General features: G+C 50.3%; 1 protein-coding gene across 2 annotated transcripts in view; it reads right to left on the bottom strand.

Annotated features, from left to right (window-relative positions):
- Positions 1-3015: 3015 nt before the first annotated feature.
- Positions 3016-20990, bottom strand: part of MBTPS1 (membrane bound transcription factor peptidase, site 1) — a 37964-nt gene continuing 19989 nt past the window's right edge. Inside the window, exons 11-23 of one of the 2 annotated variants that reach the window (XM_059999969.2) lie at positions 20832-20976; positions 17913-18101; positions 17306-17478; positions 16701-16816; positions 16051-16207; positions 15199-15323; positions 14428-14505; positions 11244-11384; positions 9314-9445; positions 8335-8461; positions 5021-5151; positions 3627-3840; positions 3016-3254 (exon numbers count right to left, since the gene is read on the bottom strand). In XM_059999969.2, the coding sequence (XP_059855952.1) occupies positions 3644-3840; positions 5021-5151; positions 8335-8461; positions 9314-9445; positions 11244-11384; positions 14428-14505; positions 15199-15323; positions 16051-16207; positions 16701-16816; positions 17306-17478; positions 17913-18101; positions 20832-20976 (1711 nt within the window). In that variant the 3' untranslated portion in view covers positions 3016-3254; positions 3627-3643. Of the gene's footprint in view, positions 3841-5020; positions 5152-8334; positions 8462-9313; positions 9446-11243; positions 11385-14427; positions 14506-15198; positions 15324-16050; positions 16208-16700; positions 16817-17305; positions 17479-17912; positions 18102-20831; positions 20977-20990 lie in introns of both variants that reach the window. The other variant, XM_059999968.2, reaches the window with a different exon arrangement.

Here is a 20990-nt window from a genome sequence, read left to right on the forward strand (position 1 = left end):
AGATCTTTTTTGATCCACCTCCTACAGCAATGGAAATAAAATTAAAAATAAACAAATAGAACATAATGAAACTCAAAAGCTTTTGCACAGCAAAGGAAACCATAAACAAGACGAAAAGACTGACAAAGGAACGAAAAGACTGACAAAAGAACGAAAAGACTGACAAAGCAACTGACAAAGGATTAATCCCCCAAATTTACAAGCAGCTCATGCAGCTCAATATCAAAAAAACAAACAACCCAATCCAAAAATGGGCAGAAGACCTAAACAGACATTTCTCCAAAGTAGACAAACAGATTACTGACACACACATGAGAAGATGCTCAACATCACTAATCATTAGAGAAATGCAAATCAAAACCATAATAAGGTATCACCTCACACCAGTCAGAATGGCCATCATTAAAAAATCTACAAACAACGAATGCTGGAGAGGGTGTGGAGAAAAGGGAACCCTCCTGCACTGCTGGTGGGAATGTAAATTGGTACAGCCACTATGGAGAACAGCATGGAGGTTCCTTAAAAAACTAAAAATAGAACTACCATATGACCCAGCAATCCCACTACTGGACATATACCCTGAGAAAACCACAATTCAAAAAAATACATGTACCGCAATGTTCACTGCAGCAGTATTTACAATAGCCAGGACATGGAAGCAACCTAAGTGTCCATCGACAGAAGAATGGATAAAGAAGATGTGGCACATATATACAACGGAATATTACTCAGCCATAAAAAGGAACGAAACTGAGTTATCTGTAGTGAGGTGGATGGACCTAGAGTCTGTCATACAGAGTGAAGCAAGTCAGAAAGAGAAAAACAAATACCGTATGCTAACGCACATATATGGAATCTAAAAAAGTGGTACTGATGAACCTAGTGACAGGGCAGGAATAAAGATGCAGACGTAGAGAATGGACTTGAGGACACAGGGGGGAAGGGGAAGCTGGGATGAAGTGAGAGAGTGGCACGGACATATATACACTACCAAATGTAAAATGGATGGCTAGCGGGAAGCAGCCGCATAGCACAGGGAGGTCAGCTCGGTGCTCTGTGACCCCCTAGAGGGGTGGGATAGGGAGGGTGGGAGGGAGGCTCAAGAGGGAGGGGATATGGGGACATATGTATATGTACAGCTGACTCACTTTGTTGTACAGCAGAAACTAACACAACATTGTAAAGTGATTATACTCCAATAAAGATATTTAAAAAAAGAAAAAAAAAAAACAAAAAGCACTGGGAGATTTCACATTCTCCAGATTGTAGGCTTCTCTAGAAAGATCAAAACACGTGCCATCCCCAAGATGTGGCCTGAGCACTCTGGTGAGTCCCAGCCCCCCGAGACCCGCTGTCTCACTAGGGCCGTGTCCTCACTCCCTGGACCCCAGCTTTCACAGTGCTGGGCGCAGGTGGTGAGCCGTCCACACCTGTGGAGGACAGGCAGGAAGACCAGAGGCACAAGCCCCTCGTCCTGAGATGCTGAAACCACGCTTAGGTCTACAGCCCGTCTCTGAGGACAACACACCACCGTGAGCCTGCAGATGCTGACACGCTGTGGGCTGCTGGGGATGGGGAGAGCTCTGAGGGGCCCTCGGCAATTCCTCTAAAGTCCTCGAAGCAACGGCAGCCACGAAAGGCGGTGACAAGCTGCCAGCTCACCACTGTGACCTGCCAAGGGTGGCGCGTGGCAGGGAGAGTTGGGCGTTGGCAGCTCCTCCCTCACCCCCCGGCCTGGGCCTGTCTCTTCGCAGGACCTCACCAGCACCCCGATCCCACAGGCCCTCTGCCCTTTCCGGTCAGTCTGTCCTCACCTATGATCCGAAAGCTCATGTTTGGCCACTTGGAGGACAGAAAACGGTACAGGCAGGGGTTAAAACTTAACAGGCTGCCTTGGGTTAGGCAACGGTTTCTTTCTCAGAAATGGCCCCTCATACATAAAAAGGACTTCATCAAAATGAACAACTCTTATGCTTGTAAGGATACCATCAGGAAAGTGAAAAGACAACAGACAGAATGAAAGAAACTATTTGTAAGTCATGTACCTCATAAGGGACTTTCATCTGGAAGCTATCGAAGAACTCTTACAAGTCAATAAAAAGACAACTCAATTAAAAAATGGGTAAAGGATCGAAATGGACACTTCTCCAAAGAAGACATAAAAATGTCCAATGAACACATGAAAGGATGCTCAACATCATTATCTTTAGGGAAATGCAAATCAAACCACAATGAGATGTCACTTCACACCCACTAGAGGGCTATCGTCAGAAAGATGAGTAACAGTAACTGTTGGTGAGAATGTGGAGAAGCTGGAACCCTCATACGCTGCTGGTGGGAATGTAAAACGGTGAAGCAGCTTTGGAACAAGAGTTTGGCGGTTCCTCAGAAAGTGAAGAATAAAACTATAGGGTTTTACTCCGCGGTGCCAACCCAACAGGAATGAAAACTTATGTCCACACTGGAAACGGTACATGCATGCTCAAAGCCACACCATTCACAACAGACAAAAAGTGGAAACAGCTCAGTGGTCCATCAAGTGAGGATTAACAAAATAAGACCTATCCATCCGACGGAGTGTCATTCAGGTCTAGAAAGGAGGGAAGTACGGAGACAGCTACAACATGGATGAATCACTAAGACGCACTGCACGAGAGCAGCCAGTCCGCCCAGGCCGTGTATTATACGACGCCCTTTTTATGAAATGTTCAGATTAGGCAAACTCATAGAGACAGCAAATCAGTGGTTGCCTGGGGCTGTGGGAGGAGGGAATAGAGGCTGACTGGCTGCTGGGTAGGAGGTTTCTTTTGGAGGCGATGAAAATGCTCTGGAATTACAGCGGTGATGGTTGCACAACCTTGGAATATACTAAAAACCACTGAACGGTACACTTTTAAACAGAATTTTGTAGGACGTGAATTACATCTCAAAAAAATACTTAACAGGTTGACTCAGAAGCCATTCCAGGTTGTCATCAAAGAGAAATGGACAGGTGGGCAAGAGCCCGTTACACACTTCTTTTTAGCTTCATACAGGTAATGCGTATTTATTGAAAATTTTCTTCACCGATAATGGTGAAACCAAGACCCAAATTACAAAACACGATGGCAGTTGGTACTTATAAAAATAAAGCGAAGGGCTATGTTTCACAGATTTGTGCAAGTTTCTGTCAAAATCTCAGTCGGTCCTCTCATCAAAAAGGAGATCATGGCATCTGTGTAGTTCCTCATGATGTAATAGTAAAAAACTGCGTTCTGTTGACAAAAAAAAATAGCTTTGCTTCCATACAGCACAAGTCTTTAAAGTGACTTTTCCCCAACAATAAATATAGAAAATAGCCTTTATGGAGCACGTCTAGCTTGGTCAGAACCGTTTCCTCCCCGACAGCCTTTAGAAGTCGTCCGAGTCTTTGGTGCACGGGTGGCCGGCGAGGTCTGACTCCAGGCTGCCCCGCGGGGCCCTCCCGCGGCCCCGCGCCCCGCACGACACACCGTGAGCCTGCGCTCCTCGCCAGGGGAGGCCCGCTCAGCACAGGCTCTCAGAGCGTTTCGAGCAGGGGGACCCCGGGAGCCCACGGCTCCACCCGCCCGCCGCGGCCACCCTCGAAGGCGCTCCCTGGCGCTCACAGCCAGCCGGGCGGACGTCACACCGAGGGGGCCTTTGGCGGGTGAACCTGCTGCACGAGCTGTGGGCGCTTCACCCTGGGCTTCCTCCGCTTTGGCCTGCTCTTGGCCTTGTTGATCTGCACCACGAAGAAGGCCAGGACCACCATGGCTCCCAGGAAGGCGAAGACGGGAATGGTCTGGCCCACCTCCTGGTTGTAGCGGCCAGGCATGATCCCTGCAGGAGGACAGCGGGGGACGGTCAGTGCACACGGCCGCGGCCTCGGTGCCTACAAGGTGAGCTGGGCTCGTAGTGACCCAGAGAAAGAATGAGAGAGAAGTGCATCCAAACTCAGACGAGGGCTTCCTGGGGCAGGGGGTGGGGTGTGAGGTCTCTGCCCCGCCTCCCCACCTGTGCTCCCTCAGAAGCCAGCGTGGTCCTTCTGCTGCCGCGGATAATCTGCAACGGGGGCGCCCTATCTCTGTTATCATGAAAACCACGGAAGACGGACAAGTCTAGGTGCTGGTGTTACACTAGCTGGACGGGGGGAAGAGGGAGGAGGCCTGGCGGGAAGGTGAGGACGGCCGGCCACGCTCCCGCTGCTGGGAAGGACTCCCGCAGATGGGACACGTGGTCGGGAACCGAGAGTGGCCATCGGAGGAACCTGGTTTGTGCCATCACACGGCTCTGTAACTGAGCGACGCTGGGGTTCCAGAACTAACCTTTACCAGTGCACCCCGGGACCTGCAGGCAAGGCCCTCAGGAGCTTGACGTCAGCACACAAAGTCCCCAGGGTTGGACCACGTGGGCCAGGGTACCCCTTCCTGATCCCTGGAGTTCCTGGCCAATTCCTAACACCAGGAGAAGTGCCCGTGGGGGGCTGTAAACTCGTGCAAGAGCACAGGGATTTCCGGAACAGAAGAGGAGCCCGCACTCTGCTGGAATGACTTGGTCCAATCATCCCAGACAAAGGATGTCCCCAACAGTCCAGTGAGGCCAAAGCCATTATGTGGCAGGTGGGGGGGGGGTACCATTTGATGTCACTTAGGGTGAGGGACACCCCACATTTAACTGAGAATCCCAGCTCAGGGAAGTCCCATCCTAGGGGGGCCGGGGCAGAGAATCGGTGAAGACATCTGGGTTGAGGGTTCAGGGGCCATGCTGTGACAGACGGACATCATAAAAGAAATTCTAACTTGAAAATTCAAGTAGAATTTTCTAAGAGACGACAGCAAGTGAATCCTTTAGGTCTGCTTTGGGCCTTGTTGATTTGTACCACGAAGAAAGCCAGGAGCCCCGTGGTCCCAGGAAGGCAGAGACACGAACGGCCTGGCCCACCTCCTGGGGGACAGAGGGAGGCTCTTTTGAACAAACCATAGTATGAGTCAGCCCAGCAGTCAAACGCCGAAGAACTGACCTCCAGGGATGTCCCACGCTCCGCTCTCTCCCGGAGACAAGGGTCTCACTTGAGGGCGATTCGGTCGGAAGCTGGGTAACACCACCTTGTCCAGGTCGATGGAGAGTAACTTCTGGTGTTTCCAAAGATTACTTCAGGAAAACGGATTCAAACAAAATAAAAATAAGCAACTGTACTGGCCCAAGGAAGCTGAGCCAATCCCTAAGAAACAGAAAGTGATTTAAACATTAATGTGAAACGCTGTCCCACCTACGTCTACCTGAACACAACTGTTGAGGTAAACACAACTGGCAGCACACTTCCAGGCCCCGAGACAGGAACGTCAAGTGAAGTCCGTACACGCAAGATTCAGTTCTAGAGGGTTTACACCACTAGCAACTCGAGCTTGCCTTGGCCTCAACCAGAAACGTCACCCAGAAGAAGGAGAGCAAACTACACGTAACCTCTGAAAGGAGCCGGCGGACGCAGGCGAGTGGACACGGCCCGGCTGGAAGGTGCGCGGTCTCCACCGCGAGGCAGCAGAGCCGTGGGCACTGCTCTCTGACGGACGCAAACCACGGCGGCAGAGGGGGCAGATCTGGTGCCAGGGGCCAGCCGTCACCTTGGTCCTCAAGGACACCCCTCTCGGGAGGCAGAACAAGGCAGACGCACGAGTAACCGAGGCGTGGACAGAAACCATGGGCATAAAGGGATGAGCATCTGCCTAGCCTGCAGGGCCACAATGAGGAGAAAGGAAACACACGTGCTTTGCGAAAGGTACTGGACTTGCTACGATGGTACCATTATTCGTATCACTAATTCTAAGATCGGAAGAAGAACTTATTCAGGCCAATACGGCTTGTAACCGAGGAAGAGAGGCTGGTATACTGCCAAGAGCAGCCTGGGAAGACACAGAGATTAGAGCAAAGAGTGCGAATGGAAACTCTGAAGACTGCTGTGGCTAAAATCAGGGAAGAGAATGAAATATGCTTGCAAATTATGAATTCGCCATTTTTCCGCTTCTCATTCATTTGGAAATTGCTGGCCCATCTCTCACTCTGGCCAAGAGAGAGCAAAGAGTTCAGTTCTATCAGCAATCAGGATGAAGGTCAGCAGGAAGCCGACACTGGCTCTGTGAAGAGGTTTTCCAAGCAGGAAGCAGATAAGCTGCTATCTTGCCCGTCCAACCGGGCAACTGCTCAGAAAATGCCGAGTATTATAACCTGTTCTATTTTATGTAATTTAACTTTACTTTTCAAGTTTAATCAGTCTGAAAATTAAACTGACAATGCTAAGTTACAGAATCAATGACATTTAAGCTTTATAACCCTGCAGGTGAATATACATGGGGCTGTATGTTAATTCTCACGGTGCTTTCCTGTTCTGGAATTTAATTACCTGGCAGTGGCCCCTTCTCGTTGAGCAGACGGGGTGACAGCGCACCACATTATCACTTGAGAATTTCACAATGTCCCGATGGGAGGACAGGAGGTTAGCCTCACCCAGGGGCTCCTTACAGGTCTGACATTCCTGCAACTGCTCTGGGTACAGATGCCTGACGCCCAGGAACGACACTGGGAGATGAGTCCTGGTTTCAGGAATGGAGTGGACGCCTGCACTCAGCACTGGGTTGACGGACCCTGAGCCTTTCCAGGGCTCTCTGACACTGTCTCGCATCGCTTCAGAGATTCAGAATCTAGACCTAGATCTAGGGCGATGAGAACTGAGAACAATTTTCCACAAGATGTGAGATGTGAGGTAAAGGTGAAGCCTGGTGGGTGTATTAAGGAGGAATTCTTGAGAGCGACAGTGAAAATCAAAGTCTAGGAGCCGCACAGCAGCAGCATCCTTGACGGGCCAGGCTGGGACTTGACACGTTGTTCGACGTGGACACGCAGACACCAAGGATACTGTTATCTATGCTCAGAGCCCCGAGCAGCACTGTGGAGAATAACTGGGTTTCGGGAACCTCTGCCAACAGCCACTGTCCACTGGGCATGAACTGCTGACCACAGCTGGAGTCCAAGTCTGGTGTGAATACTAGGATGATGATACGTTATAAATAAATGAGATGTAAAAGTGGAATCTTATCAGAAATTTTTAAATGATGGCATGGTAACTGAAATGGAAAAGTACTCAGTAATTAAAGTTTCAGGACCAAAAGTGCTGACGAGCAGAGAGCGTAATGAATCTACAATGCTGTTTTCCATCGAGCGTGTTCTGAAGAGGTCGTGCTCCTCACTCACTGAGTGAGTGGCGCACTCAGTGCTTCTGTTCATGACAGTAAAGCAAAGGAAGCTTCGGGGCCTCCTGCGGGCAGCCCCCTCTTTGTGGCTCACAGTGTAGACAGTGGCTCCCCATGCCCTGCCACACACACCCCAACACCTGTACACACGGAGACCCAGACAAAGTGGGCAGGCTAGGCGGGGGAGAGGAGGCAGGGGCCCCCCTCAAGGGGAACCTGCCACGTGCGTGAGGCGTGCCGCCTGTGAGGGGAAACAGCTGCTCGCGGCGTCGCTCAGGGAAGCGGGAGCCGTGGGGGTGGGACTGCTCCCACAGCCACGCCCAGAACATGGGCCCCTGCATCACGTACCAGGACCTCAAATCTCCTCACCAGAGCAGGAAATTGTCCTGCTGGGGCCAGCCATGCCCAGGAGAGAAAAAGGGAGAGGGACTGATCTAGAGAAAACCTGGAACCAGCGGCCTGAGCTGGCTCTTCTGCCCGAAGAGAGAAACAGCAGGGGTCGCTCAATTTTTGGCTTCTGAAAGGAAACGACAGAAATGAAGAGGCTGAGCGTGACAGATGGAGAAGCAGGCAGATCAACGTCTGTCATGGTTAAGAAGTCACTTTACCAGGGACGACACTCAGCCCAGGGTGAGGGCACAGACGCAACCCCGGGCCCGGCGACAGGCCAGAACCCAGATCTACTCCTGAAGTCTCTGCCCCCGGGTGTGACACAGAAAGACCCTGTCTGTAGCCCAGAATCAACACCACACATGGGGAGCGCTCAACTCCTGAACCTCGAACTAAGGGAGCCAGAGCTTCCCTTCAAGGGGACATCACTGTCAGATCACAAGCTTTTTAACCAAGAACCAACCAAACCTAACGGGAGGCTAATTACCCAAAGCACTTTTTATGCAGGACACCACCAGGGTGCAGAACTCCAAAGGTCAATACAGGAGTTCGCTAATTTAAAAAACATCACAAAATGACAAGCTCGGCTTGATTATTCGATAATGATGTCAGTAAAATTCCGCTCCCTCTTACTAAAAAAAAAAAAAAAAGGCAATGAATCATAAACCCAGCAGGAGTGGAAAAGCACAGTGTCACCAACCTGGGAGCCGTCTCATTCAAAGGCTGTGGCTTGGCCCACGACAGGTGCGGACAGGCCGGCAGTGCCCGAGGCTCAGGGCCTCCCAGCCGGGCCTCAAGGACCTTGGAGTACCGGTGCAGGTGGTTCCCTGGGCAGCACCCATGCCAGCAACCAGGCCATCGTTGTTAAGAAGATGCAGGGAGAAAACAAGGCTTCGTTAGTTGTCTGTCTGCTTCCCGGCCGTCAGGCCCACTACACGCGCTTCTCACCTGCCTGCCAGGTGCTCAGGGGTGAGGCCTGGCTGCTGCCGAGAGTGAGCGAACAGATCAGGACAGCCGCTCCCTCTAAGGTGGCCATGCTGTACACACGGCAGCGGCCGGGCCACCCCGCTGACCGGAATGACACGCACTAGGCTGTACTCGAGGAGTCTAACCTGTAGATACGCTTCGTGGAAACAGCTTCCTCTTTTCAAATATTTAACGCTCAGGCCAAAAAGAAAATCTGCATTTTCAAAATTCAAAATTCTTTTTGCTCCTCAGATCTGTGCCGTCCCTTACTGCAGCCACTGCCCACGTGCGGCTACTGAGCGACTGAGAGGGTGGGCGTCACACGTTTAAATAATGGCGTTCTGGTGAATGGGGCTAAAGAGTTTTATCACAATGAACTTAACCTGTTTCTTTTTAGTCCTTAAATGCGGCTACTGGGAAGTTCAGAACCACACCGCGGCTCGCACCGCGTCCAGGGACAGCCTGGGAGGAGGGGGCTCGGGCTGCGTGGCCACGGGGCTGTCACCCGCTAGGCGACCTGGGGCCCTGTCTCTTCTGTGAACCGGAAAGAAGTACCTATTTTCAAGGGTCCGGAGAGGGCTTAGAGATTAGTCCCTGTGAGCAGCCCCGGGCTGGCGCCTGGTACCTCGAGAGCGCTCTGAGCTGCCGGCGCTCCTCCCAAGAGCCCGTCTCGTGGGAGGACACGGGCGGGGGCGCCCCCCGCGGCCACTCACCTTCCATCCTCTCGGGAGCCACCGAGCGCGCTCCGCTGGGGGGGCGCTGCCGAGCGCCCGAGTGGCTGAGGCTGGGGGGCGTCACCCCGTACGACGTGAACTGCAGGAGCGCATCCAGGAGCCAGAAGCAGTCTGCGGGTTCAGCAACAGGCTGCTTAGCAACTAGACCTGTTTACAGCGACCTCTACAGGAAAATCAAAGCTGGCCCCCGAACAAGGGGGAAACGGGACGGCAGAAGGTCGGGTCCCAGTACACCCCTGTGCGTGAGACACTCGCGTCCTCCACGGTCATCGGCAGCCCACGCGGGCCTCACTCCCAGCCCCCAGGCGCCCCTCGGTTCTGGGTTCCTCACGACAAGGACAGAAGGGGCTCCTGCAGGGATGGTGGGATCACGCGCCACCAGAGAGCAGAACCGCCCGGAGATTGGGGGTCTGCGAGAAAGGACAGGAGAACCGGGCACCAAAGCTCCCGCCAATGCCCGCAGGCTGTCCCGGTGGAGGGATCTAGATTTTCAGGGGAGGGTAGAGCCAGGACCAGTGGGTGCACACCACAGGGAGGTGGGTTCAAGGTCAACGCAAGTACAAAGTCTAGCAGTTTGGGCCGCCCTGAGTCAGTGGGCCCTGACCACAGAGCAGGAAAGCTGAAAATGGTCAGTTACTTTCGGGGGTCATCCCAGGGAGTCTAGGTGCTGGGCTGCACTCAACAGCCTCCGTCACAGGGCCACACGGACGGATCCTTCCTATCAGGAGACAAGGAGCTGCACGGACTTTAAACCTGGGATCACTGCTCCCCAGCGGCCACCTCCCTGCATCCCATCAACACCAGCACAGACGGGGTGAGGGTCACAGAGAGGGGACGGCAGGAAGCACTTGTCTCCCGACGGAGCACCCAGTCACGTGCTCCCGGCCCCAAAAGCTCCTCCAGGCGGACACGGGAAGTGTAAGGACCAGGACACTCTCTCAGGCATTTACAGTTTTCATAAAGACTCACCAGAGATCTCAGGTCTTAAAAGACAATCTCTGTAGAAATAAAACATTAATCTTCTTTCAACTATGACTTTAACCTTCACTTTGGACTGTTTTAAAAGAAAACGTTCTATGGATTTATATGAAATGCTAGGAACGTAGTCACTTGACCTTCACATCACAGAGAGCGAGAGAGGGAGAGAGAGAGAGGGGGGGACGGACGCAGCGCAGACGCCCAGCTCACGCCCAAACCGCCTCGGCCCCTCTGCCTGCACATGAGGACATGGCTCCCCCTGGCCCCTCCTGCCCCCCATCCTCAGGGACCTGAAAGACTAGGTTCTGGTCTGGTCTAGTCATCATCTCACCAGCAAAGAGACGGAACACTTGCACCCATCCATGCCTCCTTTACAAAATGAGAAAAATGAAAGCCTTCGTCCAAGTTCAAACCCCCAGACCTGAAGGTGCATCGAGAGAGGCCGAGGAGGAGGAGGGGCGCTGAGGACGAGCTGCGCCTCTCTGCCCCCACCTCACACCCAGCGATCACACCAAGCACCCCTCACGAGGGCCAAGACTCCCGAGTCTGGGATGAGGGTGGGTCAGACCTGAGAGGGGGACTGCGCGGCAGTGCCAGGGACACAGCCTCCAGAGGGGGACACCAGGGAGGGCAGAGACTGGGTAAATTGGCCTCCCTACCAAAACACGGGGGCCCTGGCCTCCGCTGGCCTCAGCACAAGGAGCGTGGAGGGGGAGGGGAGGGCAGCGCAGCCTGCGAGCGCGCTTTTGTGTTGCTCATTAAACACACCCAGCCCGAGATACCTATCAGAACATCCCAAGCACCTGGCTCACCTGAGCAGCCCCTAGGTACCAGCATCTCATGGGTGCCTGTCCAGGGACAAGGGGGAGAAGGGGCAGGAACCTCAAAGCCACCAAGGCCCACCCGCTGCGGCCGCACCAGCACTTCTCACCCTTCTGCCGGTGACTGTCATCCAAGCAATTGGAGTCTCCGTACAGCACGATCCGGCCTCCACCCTCGGTCGGGATCTGATACAGCCCCAAAATGGGGACGTTTTCAACCACCGCTGCTTCCTGCTTTAAGACCTCCAATCCTGAACAACACAACAGAAACAGCAGTGAGAAGTTCTGTGGAGGCATGAACAACTTTCCAGATGCCCCTTACCTTGACATTTATTCCATATGACCCCCCTGCAAAAAAAAAAAAACCCACAGCAAAATCCAGTAATCACAACCGCGCCAACTTTTAGGATAAGAAAACAACATGTAAAGTGCCACGAATTTGGGCTGCAGCAAAATTCACGTATGTGTGCACGTATATTCCCATAACCCTCCTTTTCCATTTTCACTTGAAATGGTGGTACATAGTATTCACAATCCTAGAGGCGTTGCTTCTCCCTTTTTATCCACCAAACCCAAATTTCTGTCTCTTCTTATTATGCTGAGAGGCTTATGTCTTCGGATCACACACACAAGGGGCAGCTCCTGCCCAACACACAGGTGCCTCTCTGGACACAGTTATACACACTGGTGCCCAGGCTTCACACTGAATACCTGAAAGCTAGGACAACCAGAACTAATTTTTAGAACATACGCCCATGTAGTTTTAGTTTAGATTTAAGGTATCTGTTACATGAATCTCATAAATACAGTAACAAACGTTCCAACAGCAGAGACTTCTCACCTCTACCCAAACAACACAGTTTACAACGCTGACCACATCAAGAAGCCAACAGTGCACAGATGCCACGCAGCAACTGCTGGTGACACCATCACATAATCAAAGTCTCCACCCCTGAAGCAAACGCATCCCGCACACTGGAGACGACACACGTCTGCACCAGGATCCAGCATCCACTGCGCTGGTCACACCTAAAATGTCTGTGGCTCAAAAATGCAGTGCTTCCTGCTCTCTACGTATAATCCCACTAGGAACTGAGTGGAAGGGAAAACAAGATTTTCTTTGTTGGGAGGGAGAGACACATCAGTAAAACAGATGACGTGGGGAAAGTGCACACAGCATTGCCACTTGGCCTCGTGGTTTGACAGAGTTTTGTTTCTGACAATAGAAACAAAATGTTGATCCAGCATAACCCAGATTTTCAAATTCCTATTTTGTACCCAAAAGATTACTCAACTTAAAGCCTCTTTGGAAATAAAAAGTCCCTTAAAAAGGATTCCCAGGTAATTAATTTTCATTTTCAGGCTAGCAGAACACCAAAATAAAGTACGCACCCTTAAACCTTTTGATTCCTCTCCCCCCCACAAAAAAAGGAGCTACCAGATGGCAACAAGGTGACAAGGAGACCACGGCCTTCACCCCAGGGGAGTTTCCAGAAGCAACACTGCCCTGTGAGCAACGGATCTCAGAAAGAATTACTAAGCCACGGTAAACTGTGCCAGGGGACTGGGAAGACAGGATCATTTATGTTCTAAAAGTTAATATATACCCTTATGAACACAGAACTACTTACTGACTGACTCTGCCCTGACCGGAAGGAAAGAGCCCCTTCCAGGCAACACAGAAGTAAATTATACGTTGCAGACACAAACCGATGAGTGAGAAATCCTGACTTCTTGTCATTTTCAACTAGGGAAACTGTCCCCGACTTCCAGTTACAGAAAATGACAAAGTTCACAAGGAAGGGGGCCTTCCCTTTTGAAACAGAAAATATCAACGTGCAGGAGGAAACGGATCCATCCTATGAGTTTCCATGAGCCCATCACATCGGTCACGGAATACTCTCTCACAGCCTTGTACAGGTGAGAGGGACACACGGTGCGGAACCCTGGCTCTGGAGGGGCGGGGCTGGGGGAAGACCACCCTGGGCAGCACGGGGGCGGCTGCCACCTTCGGGAAGGGCAGAGGCAGCCCGGGGCACCCCGCTCCTCCCGCACCCCGGTTTGCTCAGCGCGCTCAGCAGTGTCACAGGTACTGATGCCAGGGGACATGGCATCGTTTGCCTTCCTAGGTGATGGCTGTCTGTAGTAAAAAGGCAAAACTGAAAGTAAAGACCTTTCTTCCCTTCTAATTCTTCAGAGAATTTTAGATGACTGTAGTATTCTTTATGTTTACACAGTTAAGTTCAAAGCACAGTCAACATTTTTCTAAAATTTTAGTAATCTGGCAATCACAGAGCAGAACAATTCATAAACAGTAACAAAAATTTCAAGCAACTTTGAAGACACTCTTAAAAAAAGACCCTACAAATATTCAAAAGCCCCTCTTCTCCTGTAAGAAACTCAACTTATTTTGCAGTGGTCACTACACACATATTCCAACTAGTAGCAAGAGACTGTCTTATCTTTCTACGTATCCCCCAGAACGTATTACACAAGACGTCTCACCTGAAGTACCATACACATACTGCAAAGAATTTTTTAAAAATCCAAACTGCTAATGGGTACGGGGTTTCTTTTCTGGTGATGAAAATGTTCTGGAATTAGATGGTGGTGATGACCGTACAACTTGTGAAAACACTACAAATCACTGACCTGCACACTTTAAAAGGGTGAATGTTATGGTAGGTGAATTACATGTAATAAAACTGTGATTGGGCTTCCCTAGTGGCGCAGTGGTTAAGGATCCGCCTGCCAATGCAGGGGACACGGGTTCGATCCCTGGTCCGGGAAGATCCCACATGCCGTGGTGCAACTAAGCCTGTGCACCACAACTACTGAGCCTGCACTGTAGACCCTGCAGGTCACAACTACTGAAGCCCATGGGCTTAGAGCCTGGGCTCTGCAACACAAGAGAAGCCACCGCAGTGAGAGGCCCACGCACCACAACGAAAACCCAACGTCGCCAAAAATAAATAAGTTAAATTAAAAAAAAAACAAAAAAAACCCTGTGATTTAAAAATGTGAAAGAGGGCTTCCCTGGTGGCGCAGTGGTTGAGAGTCCGCCTGCCGATGCAGGGGACACGGGTTCGTGCCCCGGTCCGGGAGGATCCCACATGCCGCGGAGCGGCTGGGCCCGTGAGCCATGGCCGCTGAGCCTGCGCGTCTGGAGCCTGTGCTACGCAACGGGAGAGGCCACAGCAGTGAGAGGCCCGCGTATCACAAAAAAAAAAAAAAAAAAAAAAAGTGAAAGAAAGAAAAAGGGAAACCAGAAAGTATACGAATAGCATTCCTTACCTTGGTCCTTAAATGTCTGTGTTATCACTATGCCATCTTCTGGAAATTTAGCAATGCTGCACCCCGACGCGTAATACACTAGAGAACAGTCGTTCAAAGTTAGAACGTAGGAACACTGAACGCTTCCAGCAGCAGCTACACATCTACGGCAGATGCAATCTTCAGGCATGTCATGTATTTGCTAAAATCGCTTCTCATCTTAAGAGAGGAGCTGCTATTATTGCCTGGTCACACAAACTGCAAGTAATTACGTCAAAATTCAAGCTGAATTATTCTATTAATCTAAGGTTTCTGGGTAGATTTTAGAAGTTGGAGCTGTCAGGCTTGGGGACAACCTAAGTCAGGATGAGCAGAGTTAGCGACAGCAACGTTCAAGATATTGTTTTAGAAACTAGTCACCAAAATGAAAGGGGGGGACTTCTTAAATGAGATACGCCATTATTTCATAAACAGAATTTATACATTATCAGGGGCCTGGCGGGTTATGACATATTTGGGAACACCCAGGACACAAAGAACCTTATAGGTGGGTTAGGAATGCTCACAGGAAGTATTTTCATTTTAAAAGTCTGGACAAAAACTAGGGTCAACACCCAGTGTTACAGGTGCCCGTTGTGAAGACACCGCGCCGTTCTCTCCACAGACCCTGCTTACTCAGGTGATATCACATCATTCTCTCTCTCTGAAACTTAAGACTTCAAAGACGCACGGCTTCTGCTTGCCCATCTCTGGGAATGATGAGCCCTACTAAAAGCAAACACAAAACCTTACTGTCATGGTTTGCCAAGGTGAAGTCCCCCTCGTACAGGCCATCGCTGAATCCCATGTTCCAGACCGACAGCAGCTCATTCAGGGCTGGGATGTTGGCTCCTCCGGTGTCTGGCATCCACCACTGCCTGTGAAAATGACAGGGACTTCATGAAGGACTGAAGCGTCCCACAAACGCCTGATATTTTTGTCACAAAGCTGACTTCTCCCACCAGAGTCCAGCCCCTCCACACTAGGTTTCGGCTAAAAACGAGCCTAACTGCCTGGGTTTCACTAACACTGCAATGTAAATGCTGCCGCCAGCGTGCAGAATAAAGCAAAGCCCAACTTATTTCATGAAATGCGCCACATTTAACATAAACGCGCTGCACGTAGAGCCTAGACCTTGAGAGGATGAGTAAACGCAGAAAGAAGCTCATGAAGTTCAAGGCACAGACTCTGAAGAAAGAACGCACATCGTAAGGATGAGATATTCATAACACGCCGGGAAGTCTTCAGCGAGAACCAACCTACTGAAAGGTTTCTTTAAATAACTGTCTTCTCGGTGCATTTAAATGTACACAGATTCGGTAAAGGAGAGGTGGGAGAGCGGAAAAGAACTCAACAGAAATTTAAAGCCGAAGGGTCTGAGATCAACAAGGACGAGGAACCCTTTCAGTCACGACTTGGGTCAGTGAGCAGTTTACTTCCTTCCCAAGCAACTTTCAAGAACATCTCTGCCAACGAAGAGAGAGCTTGTCGGAACCTGACAGCCGAAAGGACCACCGACAGGCCAAGCAATCTACGTCTTTGCTGGGTGGAATTTAATTCCCAGAGAGTCAACTTTCTTACCCAAACACCAGTTGGTATCAGTACCTTGTGTTTTCGTCGTAAAACTTGACCTTCCTCATCACGGACGTGTTGTACCAGTCGCTGAAGACGATGAGCGAGAGGCCGTTGCCCACGTCCCTCCGGAGCTTGGCCACCTCCTCGGGGAAGTACTCCTCCTCGCTGTCCACCATGAGCAGCGTTCCTGAGGGAGAGAGCCCAGGGTGAGAGCAGCGGCCACTGCGCCCACAGGGCCGCACCCACAGGACATCACCGTTTCAGGAGCACGGTACTTCACTGGCCTCAGCAACTCCAGTCACTGGCCTCTAGTACTTTGGCCTGTGCCCTGTTCCGCTTTACAAGGGGGTGAAAAAGAAAGGATCAGGGTCCAACAGTACGCGGACACCAGCCAGCTGCGGCCTGTTTCACTGCTGATGCTCTACGTGAAGGATATTCACTCACCTGAAGAGAAGCAAAATTCTGTGCTAGAGTTTCTTTTAATTAAAATAAAAAATGCAACGGAAGTGTACAAACGTCCTTGTGCCCAGTGATTCTGAGAGCTTCTCATTTCAGCTGAACGCTAGGAACATGGGCCACTCTCTCTGGTCCTGGCCGCCACTGGGAACGGGAGAGCCTACCCTGCCTCCACCCTTCCCCAGCTGAGCGGGACCGCCGCGCCGGCACCTCGTGTCCCTCACCATACTGACTGGCGTCAAAGCACGTGAAGGGGGAGCCGAGGACTTCGACGAAGTAGCCCATGCTTCTCAAGTGCTGATACATGTCCCTGAAGTTGGTGTGGATGTGGTCACCATTCCTGAAACACAGGAAGCCCGGCACTAAAACCAACAGTCCTTACTCGGAATAAAAGCCACGTGGCCACAGGGCGCATTTCTGAAGGAGCAGCTCCACCGCCCACAGAGGGTTGGGAGCCAGTCCACTGGCAAGAAAGTCAGCCTTTCAGAGCAGCTCTCTCCGGGCTGCACATAAAGTGGGTGATAACAGGAAATCACCTGCGCGGCACAAGCACGAAGGAGGTAAGATGACGAGAAGATGTGGCCAAAGAAACGTTTCGTGAAGGGCCCTGAAGCGTCACTCTAGCGGTGGCGCGGGAGTAAAAGGCCAACAGCCACCTGCACTGGACAAGTTCAGCATGGCAACGCAGGCATGCTGGGAGTGAACCAGGGTGGCCACACACAGGTGACCTTGCATCACTGCCACTGATCACCCTTCCTCCTGTCCCAGCCCCGCGGAGGAAGGACAGGGGCAGTGGCGGGGACGGACGCCGGGTCTGGCGGCCACTTACCAGTCCAAAGGGTCGTTCTTCATCCTCAGGTTATCCCTGGGGAAGTAGCCGGGCGGGTAGCGCAGGTTGTGGTACTGGTCCCAGAGAACCCTCTTGCTTCGAGGAGGAGCGGGGATTATCTTCACCTTAATTGGGAGCTTCACTGTTGAAGTCTGTTCTGCACCACTGTTTGACTGAAAAAAATAAATTTGAAACGTCCCTTTGGCTCAGAAGAAACTTTCAGGTTTTCAGGTTGGAAACCTCACTTCTATTTATCAATTTAACCCAAACAGAACACAAGAATTTCTCACAACAACGGTAGGAGAGGACATTTGTGTACCATAATTAATTCCATTCAGAATTATGAATTCAATTATGATGGTTTCAGAATTCAAATTTAAGGCACCTGGTTTCTAAAAACGACTAGACTGCATAGCATGAGCCTTACATTTTACAATCATTTTAAGCCTGAAATTTGGCACAGAACAGCCCACCCACGCCCCCTTCACCAAGTGGGTTGTGACCCCCCTGCTCGCCGGGCCGGGACCCCGTGGACGGCGCCTCACAGCCCAGCGCCTGGCGCTCAGCCCGTCCCCCTTTGCACATGAACCCCCGCGCGCGCACTTACGTCCACCTCCGCCGGGGAAGCCACGGTGACTGTGACGTGCCCCTGCGCGACGCCTTCCCAGGAGGCGGCCTGCTTGGTGACAGAGATGGAAATGGCCAGGTAGCCCGACCAAGGCCACAGCACTGAGGAGTAAGAGAAAGCCACCTCGATGCTGTCTCCGTTCTGCGGTAAGTAGGGCTGCCACTCGGGCTGCGGGAGGAAAGTGGCAGAGGCTCGGGTGAGAAGCTCCGTCCGGGTCACCGCCCGCTCAGCCGGTACCACGGAGCCCATGCCCAAGGCCGCCGTGCAGCGCCAGGCCGTCACCCACCGGAGGGGCCTAGGGACACCGCCGCTGACCAACCCCGCCTTTAAAGACAAGTTCCCCGCAAGCTTAAAAGGAGGCAGGGAGTGTGGACGCACACGGCTTGACGAAGAGCCTGCACCTGCAGAGAACTTACAGAAAAGAATATTCCCAGGTTTGGGGTTAGATCTCAACTGGCTGTACACTTAACGAATCACATTGCTTGAAAGGAATAAAATAATAAAATGACACGGCTGCAAAGTGTCACCAGTCAGGTTCTGGGCCAGCGACCGGGCAGGCGGAGTGTGCGCGGCGCCCGGAGGAGGCCTCTCCAGGCTTGGGGGCAGGTGAAAGGGAAGCACGAGACCGGAAACGCACATCAGCTCGCACAGCGAACCAACGTTTCAAGCTAACCTGAACTACTCATTTCCCTCACAAGCCAGAGTGCAACGACATACTCCCCCCAGGCGAGTCGGCATGTTAAAAAAAACTGTGAAAAAGAAGAAAAACATTCGTAGGGCACAAGACCACTGGTTAACAACAGAGAAGAAAATTAACTTTTATCCATCGCTTGTAACACATATCAAGTTAACACAGGTGAAAACATTAAATATTTAACAAGCATAAAAGGAAAGTGAGTAGAAAATAAAATTGAGATTTTTCTTATATTTCTGGAGGGATAAGCTTCTAATTTTTGAAACAGAAGAACTCACAAAAGATGAAAATTCAACTACATGTAAAAGTGAAACTTTTACAGCACCCACCCCCCCAAGTTTTTAAACCACCTCTAACATTAAAGAGACAACAATAATCTGGGCAATCTTTTTGCATGACACACAACAGTGGTTAATCTCTCTATGAAGTGAAGATCTTGGTCGGATTGACAGGGACAACCTAAATCCTAGCGAAAAATGGGCCAAGGAAATGAAACACGAATTCACACAAGAGGAAATATAATCAGCAAACAAACGTGCAGACACGCACCTTACGAATCGTTAAACAAGGTACCGACTACCCCCTGCAGATTTAAAGTTAAAAGATGAACCATGCAGAAACAAACCAAGTGTCCACCGACTGACAAAGCGGGGTCTTATCCACACAGTGAACCACGTTTCAGCCATGAAAAGGAGTGAAGCACTATATACACTGCAATGCAGATGAGCCCCTTTAAAGACATTACGCTCAGTGAAAGAGGCCAGTCACAGAGACCACGTAACATACCACTCCATTTATAGGAAACGTCCAGAAAAGGGAACTCCGTGGAGACAGAAGGGGATTAGGAAATGCCACGGTCTGGGGGAAGGGGAATGGAAAGTGTTAACAGGGGTTTCTCCTTCAAGTGATGAAAATGTTCTGGAATTATCCAGTAGGATGGTTGCTGCATCACTACTTGTGAATATACTAATAACCACTGAACTGCACAATGTAAAAGGGTGCACTTTATGGCATGTGAATTTTATCACAATGTTTTAAAACCTCATGCAACTGGGAAAAAAAGGACGTACCACCAGAGCAGAGACACTACCCCTCTGTACACCATCAGCGGCAGTCTGAGCTGATGCACCTCTTTTGAAAAGAATCTGGTATTACGTACCAAGAGCCATTAATAATGTTCACACCCTCTTACTTGGGATTCTAATCCAGGGAGTTTATGTTAATAATTCAGAACAAAAGAAAACGATATATACAAAGATATTCAGTGAGATGTTTACAGTTGAAAACCACCTAACTGTTCAAGCAAGAAGAAACAGTAAGCACGTAACGATTCAACAATTCTACAGAGTATTAAACAACCATTAGAAAGAACATCGGTGCTTATATATAGTAACATTTTTAAATGTTTATAACGTGAGAACTGAAAAAGAAAAAAGACTAAATTTTTGTCTGCCACACAAAGATAACTAAAAATATCTATTTCAGATAAGGGCTGGAAAAGATTCTTTTTTTTCTTTCCTGCAGGCAACTGACTTTATTAATCTCACGAAATCATAAGAAATGTACTTTCTGTGACAGCTTGATGAAAAGTGAAATCCTGCAGTCAAGAAATAGATGAAATGAGGCACCTGGAAATGAAAAAGCAAGGACGAACACAGGAAGTGTTGGGGGGCATTGAATCAATTTAAACACACCTATTTAAACAACTACAGTGCTTTGTTAGAAAATATGATTTGAACTTTTTCTTTCAAATCGTGGCTCTAGAGTGTGTAGGGCTGAAGTCGCTTTTCTGCTCTCTTTCCCAATCCTTTATTTTTGTGATAATGTTTACGTAGTAAGTGTAAAACAAATTATAAACACAAAATTCAGATAAAGACCATGCCTTCTAAACATGAAGGCCCATGTGTCCTCATTAAACAATAAAATAATTGTAAGTGAGCCTTTAATTACAGACAGGAAACTGTAAAAATGAAGATTCAAATGCAATTAGCTGATTCAGGAGTCAAACCCAAGATGCCAAAGTAGAAGAGTGGCACACTGGCCTCATTACTGTATCCCTGACTTATATACAAAGCACTCAGGGGAGAACAAACCACTACTTCCAATCCCCCGGCACCCAGGCAGGAGGAGGACCCGTCCCTTTTAACTGCAGGAGTAAATCTGGGTCACGTCTAAGCTCACCGCTGGCCAGACGGCAGTCTCACCTTGTCTACGATTCTTCCTGTGACACCCATGCCGTTGAGGATGGTGACGTTGACGATCGTTGGCATCCCTCCGTAGTAGATGGGCTGGGAGCAGTAGGGCCACATGTAGGGACACTCGGTCAGATCGATGTAGCTGGGGCTCAGACTGAAACAAAAAAT

This window comes from Delphinus delphis, chromosome 20 (assembly GCF_949987515.2).
Source record: "Delphinus delphis chromosome 20, mDelDel1.2, whole genome shotgun sequence".
NCBI lineage: Eukaryota > Metazoa > Chordata > Mammalia > Artiodactyla > Delphinidae > Delphinus > Delphinus delphis.